General features: G+C 60.5%; 1 protein-coding gene and 1 non-coding gene across 2 annotated transcripts in view; both read right to left on the bottom strand.

Moving 5' to 3' along the window:
* Window positions 1-4: 4 nt before the first annotated feature.
* EEF2 (eukaryotic translation elongation factor 2) overlaps window positions 5-8,013 on the bottom strand; it is an 8,391-nt gene continuing 382 nt past the window's right edge. Inside the window, exons 2-15 of the mRNA XM_077746734.1 lie at window positions 6,968-7,182; window positions 5,935-6,116; window positions 5,644-5,855; window positions 4,945-5,123; window positions 4,679-4,784; window positions 4,071-4,184; window positions 3,729-3,867; window positions 3,390-3,585; window positions 2,635-2,893; window positions 2,138-2,245; window positions 1,404-1,757; window positions 927-1,109; window positions 704-836; window positions 5-198 (exon numbers count right to left, since the gene is read on the bottom strand). Coding sequence (XP_077602860.1) covers window positions 5-198; window positions 704-836; window positions 927-1,109; window positions 1,404-1,757; window positions 2,138-2,245; window positions 2,635-2,893; window positions 3,390-3,585; window positions 3,729-3,867; window positions 4,071-4,184; window positions 4,679-4,784; window positions 4,945-5,123; window positions 5,644-5,855; window positions 5,935-6,116; window positions 6,968-7,182 — 2,574 coding nt within the window. The remainder of the gene's footprint in view (window positions 199-703; window positions 837-926; window positions 1,110-1,403; window positions 1,758-2,137; window positions 2,246-2,634; window positions 2,894-3,389; window positions 3,586-3,728; window positions 3,868-4,070; window positions 4,185-4,678; window positions 4,785-4,944; window positions 5,124-5,643; window positions 5,856-5,934; window positions 6,117-6,967; window positions 7,183-8,013) is intronic.
* On the bottom strand, window positions 5,200-5,264 carry LOC144221649 (small nucleolar RNA SNORD37). Its single transcript, XR_013332128.1, has one exon. It is a non-coding gene; the product is annotated as a small nucleolar RNA SNORD37 (small nucleolar RNA).

Genomic DNA, 8,013 nt, shown 5'->3' with positions numbered 1-8,013 from the left:
CAGCCTACAATTTGTCCAGGAAGTTGTCCAGAGCAGGGATGCCCTCCTTCAGGCCCTTGCGCTTACGCGTCTCGGCCACCACCTGGCTGGGACGGCTGGTGTTGTCGAAGGGATCCCCAGGCAGGATCTGCCAGTGATCAAAGACGCACTGGGGGAAGGCCTGGCCCCCGGTGTTGGACCTCAGGTCAGCGGTGAAGCCTGTGGGGAGGGACAGGGCTCACCAGTTCGCTCCAGAAACTGGCTCCTGCTGCCTCAGCAGCCAAGCCTGAGGGGACAGTGGGCACGCAGAGGTAACCACACCCAGCCACCCTGACCAGTTGAACTGCCATTTAAGACCGCGCCTGTATGTCCCCCGGGCCTTGCACTATAGACCACTGCTAGGAAAGCAAACCACGCAGGCCACTACTGGGCCTCCACTGCTTGCCCACGGGCTGAACATGAGCTACAGCCCAACCGCTTGCTAACCTTGATCTGAACAGATCACCAGATCGCACGTCTTCCTCCCCCACGAATCCACCTGCTCTACATGGTGAGCAGACTACCTTCGCCCACAACTGTGCCGCGCCACCTCCAAACGGGCCATGGTTTGCACTCCATCAGGGCCTCTCAGACCTGCTCTAGGCCTTGCTAGAGGCAAAACCAGGCTGCCCGCAGACCTGTGGGCACTGCCCGGCACCAGCTGGCCGTCCCCAGCCCCACTCACCGAAGGACTCGTTCACAGGGAGATAGGCCTTCACGACAAACATGGGAGTGCCAGCCACCTGGGACTCCTCAAAGACGTGACCCCGCTTCCTGTTCAGGACACCATAGATGCCACCAACCACTTGCTCAGGACACTGTCAGGAAAGGAAGACTGTTTTTCAAGCAGCTATTGAGTAAAACAAGACCCAGAAAAGCCAAAGGAGCAGCCTCCCCACCCCCCCAACCTGAATCTCCACAAGGTAGATGGGCTCCATGAGGCGGGGCTGGGCAGTCAGCACGCTGGCATAGAGGCAGCGCCGGGCGGTGGGGATGATCTGGCCGCCGCCGCGGTGGATGGCGTCTGCGTGCAAGGTCACGTCATGGACATCAAAGCGCACACCCCGCATGTTCTCCTCGCACAGGGCTCCCTGCAGAAAGGGGCAAGAGCACCATCAAGGTCCCGCACCTACTGACCCTTTCGCTCTAAAACAAGGGATAACGCAGCTCTATGCCAATGCCCAAGGCCCCACCCCCAACTAAAGTGTCACGTACTACCCTACTCAGCCTGCCTACGACGCTCCTCCCAGAAGATAAGACTCCAAGCCTCACTTCCCCTCACGGAACACGTGACTCCCAATTCCCATTAGGTGTGAGCCTCACTGGCCCGAGAACCCCACAGTGAACTGATCTGTCACCAGCCAGACAGTAAGGCGGCCTCGCACCTCTTTGGTGGCCCACTGGAAACCAGCGACCACGCTGTCCTTGATCTCGTTGAGGTACTGCACGCCCTTGGTGATGTCAGTGAGGACGTTGGGGCCGGTGCCATCGGGCCCAAAGCACCAGATCTTGCGCGCCTCAGCCACGTCCCACTCGTACTTCTCGGCCAGGTAGCGGGCACGCTGCTTGAGCTCCTGGCGGGCCGACACCTCGCCCTTGTCGATGTCCTCGGCCAGGCCGTCGGGGAAGGGCCGCGCCTTCATGTACAGCCGGTTGTGCTTGTTCGGGGACTTGGACAGGCAGAGCACGTTCGACTCCTCGCTGACCGTCTCCCGGTAAGACACCACGGGGTCGGATTTCTGCCGGAGGAGCAGAGGGTCAGGCCAGCCTCCGGGAACCAGGGACCACCCGAGAGAGACATCCAGAGGCCCTTCCTATAATAGAACTCGAAAGTGTCTCTCACACACGTCCAAGCTCAGGTCCTTGTGAAAGCAGGAAACGAAAACCAGAGCACCAGCAGCCGGGCTCGTGTTCACCAGCTTTCAGGAAGCAGACCCCTCACGCCCCACCCTCCAGGGCGCGGAAAGCCTACACAGATGCCGCTTTGTGAACCTTGCAATTCACCCGCCAGAACACGTCAAGGAAAGGGAATGGAACGGCCGACCGGCAGAGCGCAGCCTGAACCTCGCACGACGCAACCGCTGGCTGCCCGCTGTGTCGGGACGACAGGCCTCCGCACCTTGATGGGGATGCACGCATGGTCCTCCTCCAGGTCCTTCAGGCAGATCTCAAGGTGCAGCTCGCCAGCCCCCGCGATGATGTGCTCCCCTGACTCCTCGATGATGCACTGCAACCGATGGATGGAGAGTCAGACCCCGACACTGACCCCAGGACACTCGGGGAACCCAAGAAGTCCTAGGCTGATGGGCGGAAAGCAGGTTCCAGATATGCCCCCCGGCTGGAGACGGACCCCCAGAACTGAGGTTTTCAGGGAAGTAGGCTCACGGAAAACAGCAAGAGCCCCCAGGCGCTTTGCTAGTTCTCAGCCTCAATCTTCTGGAATGACCTACCATAGAGCCACACCACAGAGATCTAGGCGGCCTATGAGACAGAACTGGACGCGCACCCGACTCTCAAGTACTTGCAAACCCGACTTGGCGTTTGGCCTCAATACACACAAACCAGAAACTAACCGCTCCCACAAGGAGCGCTGCCTCTGCCAGGGCGCCCACCCACCTGCACCATGGGGTCCGACTTGGCCAGGCGCTTCAGGCCCTCCACCAGCTTGGGCAGGTCGGCCGGGTTCTTGGCCTCCACAGCGACCCGGACAACAGGGCTCACGCTGAACTTCATCACGCGCATGTTGTGGGCGTGCTCAAAGGTGGTGATGGTGCCCGTCTTCACCAGGAACTGGTCCACACCCACCAGGCCCACAATGTTCCCACAAGGCACGTCTTCGATGGGCTCCACGTAACGGCCCATCATCAGGATTGTTCTGGGGGAGACAACCATCAGTGCCTCAGATCTCCTGCCATCTGAGCCCGTGGCCTGTCCACCCCCAGGGCCTGAGACCCACCAACTTCAGGACACTGAATCCTATTGGGACACCAACTTGCTCGTTCCTACCTCCCCCGGTTTAGGGCACCACACCCAGCCCACGGCTGTCAAACGTCACCTGAGAGCCAAAGGAGCAGAGGCATGGGGACCCCAGGCCGCTGGCAGGACAGAGGAGCTGGGTCTTCCCCCTCCCCTTAGGCGCAGTGCTGGCGCAGACGCTACCACCAGGGAGGCCCCTAGAGGCCTCGCCAGCTCTCCAGGCACCAGCCCAAACTGTGGCACAGGCGTGTCCGAGGCAGAACGAGGGCTCTGCCTGCTGCGTCTGGAGCAGCCCATCAGCTTCGCCAGTTCCTTCACCCTCTTGGGGCGGAACACCCTCCGTCAGCCTATCGCAGGGCGGGGGGCCCGCAGAGGGCCGAATGGCAGCCCCTCACCTCTGGATGGGCTTCAGGTATAGGTCCTCCTTCTTCCCAGGCGTGTAGTTGGGCCCCATGATCCTGACCTTCAGGCCAGTGGACACAAGCCCCGAAAATACACGGCCGAAAGCATAAAACCGACCTTTGTCGGAGGTCGGCACCATTTTGGAAATGTACATCATAAGGGGGCCTTTGGGGTCACAGCTTTTAATGCCTGAAAAAGAAGAATCCCGAGAGAGTGTGTGACTCCCTTACCGCCACCATCCCAGAACCCTGACGCTGTGAGTGGCAAGGACCATCACCCCCAGCCACTTAGCCCCAGGCTGCTCCAGCCCTACGCGGGGGGACATCCCGTACCCATGGCTGCCTCGTCGTCCGGGGGCCCCTCGTACAGGAGCTCGCAGCGGTACTTTTGGGCTGTCACGGGGGAAGGCAGGTGGATGGTGATCATCTGCAGCAGGGCGTCCCCAGCAGGCAGCCAGCGGCGCATCACAGCCTATGGAAGGGGACAGGAGGCTCAAGCGTGGTCCCTGCCCTCAGGATCCCGGGCTGAAAGTGGGTCTCAACTGGCTCAGGTGCCAGGCTGCCCCTCCCAAAGCGAGACCAACAGCGCAGGCCTCCACCTGCCCTGCCGAGGTGGGGCTGTGGTGTAGGTGTAGGTGTGGACGTGGTGTGGGTGGGACGCCCACCCACACTTGCCTTCAGAAGCGGTTTGCCCTCTTTATCTTTGTCCTCGCTGTCCAGCTTGATGTCCAACTTCTCAATGAGTTTCGCGGTCTCCTCCTTCTTGAAATTCATGATCGCGACAAATACCTAATGTGCCAAAACACGGTTGGTTTGGAAACACGCTGGAAAGCCCGAGGCTTCTTCCTGCCACACAAACCAGAGCCTCACACAAGGCACGGGCAGTCCTGCAAAGTCCCACAGCACAGTCCCGGGAAAAGCAGAAAGGGCGATCACAAAACGCAAATCTGCTCTTCTGTGCCACAGACGTGTCCTAATTCACCCTCCACTCCCTAAGCCGGCAAAGCCCAAGCTGTCTCCTCTCCCCTACCTGTACACCCCCAGCCAGGGAGGTGTGCTCCCCACCACCAGGCATCTCCGTGGCTGGCTTATCAGGGACCCCAGGGCCTGAACCTCTACCACTGTGCCCTCACCCTCCTCTGGCAGCCACCCTCCGGCCTGGCTGTGCCCAGCCTGACACCCCATCACCTGCCGCAGCAGGTCGGGGAGCAGGTCCCCCAGGAGCCACCAGGCCCATGGACAGCCCAGGGGGTGCACGTCTACGAAAACTCTCGGCTACTCACTTTGAAGATAGGATCCAAGATGAGCTGGCAAAATGTCCGGGGCAGCTTCTTGCCATCAGGGCTGGTGGCTGACTTGCTGAATTTACCGTTGGCTGGATCGAAATACCTGGCAGATGAGACTCAGCTCAACCACAGCAGGACCCGGGGGGTGGGGAGGGTACCATCATGCAGGAGCCCACTCAGCCCCCTCCCCACTGCCACCCAGGGACCCCCACCAGGCAAGCAGGGTGCTGCAGACGCCCCTGCTCCTCGCACGAGGCGCTCACCGGTCACCCCACAGCTTCTTCATCATGTCCTCCACCTTCTTGGCCCGCTCAGCAGGCCCCAGCTGGCCCTCGCCCTTGGCCGCAAACTTGGCCACATACATCTCTGCAAACTGCTTCAGGGTGAAGGCCCAACCGTGCAGTCCAGACCCAAAGCCAACAGTGCCAAGTACAGGGTCGATCTGCAAGGGCGAAAGGAGACAAAGCTGTGAGTGGGTACAGGTGGACAGAAAGCACAAAAGGCCCCCTCGCGGTGGGCCTCAGACATCAGATTTCTTCAGTAGCCATCAGGTCAAAGTGAAGAAATTTCAGTCATCATTGACAGGACCCAGCTCTGCTCATGGCCTTGGGGGCGGGGCAGACTCAAACCCCTGTCTACACAGAGAACAAACCACCCTACAGCTTCTCCACAAGTCACCAAGTGCAGCAGGAAGTTGGTTTCGGAAATGGTCCAGCCCCGTTCTTAGTTACCCTAATGCTCCTGGCCAGCCCACTATCAGAAATGCCAGGAATCCAAGGCACCCTAGACTCAACAGCACTTCCAGGGCCAGCAACCCCCCCCGCCCCCGCCCCAGAACAGTCACAGCCCCCACAACAGAAGGACCGCGGCTCCCCCAGCAAGAGGCGGGATGAAGTACTGGGAACACAGGCAGACAGCAAGCCGGCCGAAGGACCCTGCATCTCAGCACGCACACGACGCACCATGATGTTGCCCATGGGGCCGCTCTCGCCCTCCCCGTAAGTGGAAATGATGACGTTGACGTTCTCGACGATGCGCTGGAAAGTCTGGTAGAGCTCCTCTGGCTCCAGCTGCAGTTCAAGCAGGGCGCGGTCCATTTTGTTCATCATCAGCACGGGCTTGATGCGCTCGGCAATGGCCTGCCGCAGTACCGTCTCTGTCTGCACGCACACACCTGGGGACCGGTGGCCCAGTCAGCCAGGACCAGGACGGCCCCACGCTCCAAACCACATGTGAGGGAGTCCACTACTTACCAGACACACAGTCCACCACCACCAAGGCACCGTCGGTGACACGGAGGGCGGCGGTCACCTCCGAGGAGAAGTCTACGTGCCCAGGTGAGTCGATGAGGTTGATGAGAAAGCCAGAGCCATCCTTGCTCTGCTTGATGAAGTTCAAGTCGTTCTCCGAAAGCTCATAGAAAAGGGAGATGGCCCTAAGAGACCAGGGCAGGTTGAGATGGAGGGAAGCCACATCTACACTGCCCTCCCCGTGACCCCTGGACTAAGGCCCAGGTTCCCTGACTAGGAGAGTCAGCAGGGCTTTCTTAATCCCTACAGGAATTCCTGATAAGTTAAGAAACCAGGTTCAAATCTAGAAAATGCGCTGCAATTTGTTTCCTCTCCCCCAATCACTCCTCCCTGGAGACTCCAGCCCCCCCACACAGACGCCATCGCCCTCTGCCAAGGAGGCCCGGCTCCCTAGTACCTGCTTTAAAGACCAACTCCTAGGGACCTCCCCATCCAGTCCCCTCTTCCTGGTTACTCCCAGGCTCAGCACCCCAGACTCCAAACATGGGCCAGGTGACCCCAGACCACCTTTCACTCTCTGCACCATTCACTCACAGCTGACATTAAGTCCCAGAACCAACGCCCCAGAAACACCTCACAAATCACCAACTAATTGACAGGCGGCGATCATGGGTAGTTTGCTCTGGGGCTCACTATGGACATCTAGGGCCACAAAGTCACTGGGGAGCCCTATGCAAAGCAGGTGGTGACAGCATGCTGATCATCCAGAACCACCTGCCAGGACTTGACCAGGCAGCACCTGGAAATAAGGAAGCCCAGGGGCAAGCCCCTTCCTCTCTGAGACTCCCCAGCCCCATCACTGACCTGTCACGCTGGCTGCCGCCTCCCCTAGCTGGGAACCTCATTCTCCCTCATCAATACCCAGCCCTCAGGGTGTTCATGTCATCCCCTCAGCTGCCTTGGGGACAGGCTGGGGCCTGCTGTCCAGTCCGCCCCCCGCGGACCTGGGTGAGCACCGCCACCCCCCCCTCCTCACGTTGACTTGATGGTGATGCATCGCTCCTGCTCGTCCTTCCGGGTGTCAGTGAAGCGGGTCTCCCCAGCGCGGGCGGAGGCGATGATGCCAGCCTTGCACACCAGCGAGTCCGTCAGCGTGGACTTGCCATGGTCCACGTGGGCGATGACAGACATGTTTCGGATGTTGGCCTTCTTGTCCATGATGGCCCGGATCTGATCTACTGTGAAGTTCACCTGANACGGCCTTGGGACTTCAATCGTGACCTGGAGACCTCGGACAAGAGTGAGCTGGATCTGGGTCAGCCCCAACTACCACCCGGACTGCGGTCTCTGTACTGACGCCATCCTAAAAACGCCACCTGCCCAGGTCCCAAAACCAAACTCTGCTTATCACTTACAAGCAACGACTCCTAACGAGTGCTGCACAAGAAACAACAGATTTCCTGTAGCCGGGATGGACCCATCAGAAGGCTGCGCAGCGCCAGGAAGCCAAGGGGGAGACAATACTCCCCTCAAAACCCCAGCCCTGTACCGCGGGAGTCCTCCCAAGCGTCCCCCAAAGGGCATCTTTGAGATCCAAGGTCACCCGTGCACCTGGCGGTCAGACAGGGCCACCCGCCCCTTGGGGTTTCCACCCACACCTCCCCCGGGACGCCGACAGCAAGCTCAGCCCCAGCAGACGCCAGCCTCCATTTCCCGGCTCTGCTGTCAGCCTTTCACAGTCGAAACGCGCGGGGAGAGCAAGCCACCGAGCCAATGTCACACAGGCGTTAGGGGAGCTTTCAAGAGGTCGTCTTCAGCTCTCCCCGCTGTCCCACCTGCCTGCCACCCACGGCACCCGACGGAAAGCCCACTCGAGGTCGCGACCCGCAGGTTACATAAGGCGGCTCCCCTCACCCCGCCGCACACAGCGCCCGCCATTACAGCGTCTGCCACATCATCATTACCCCCTCCGCTCCCCCCGCCCTTCCCCGCGCCCCGACTCGGCCCCAGGTCCAGCCCGACCCGGGGTCCCGCGAGGCGGCGACACCCCCCGGAAGCGCAGAAGGGGCTCAGCGAACGGCA

This window comes from Crocuta crocuta, unplaced genomic scaffold (genome assembly GCF_008692635.1).
Source record: "Crocuta crocuta isolate KB4526 unplaced genomic scaffold, BGI_CrCroc_1.0 scaffold110, whole genome shotgun sequence".
NCBI lineage: Eukaryota > Metazoa > Chordata > Mammalia > Carnivora > Hyaenidae > Crocuta > Crocuta crocuta.
Note: the sequence above shows the minus strand (reverse complement) of the source record. Positions and strands in the feature narration are given on the sequence as shown.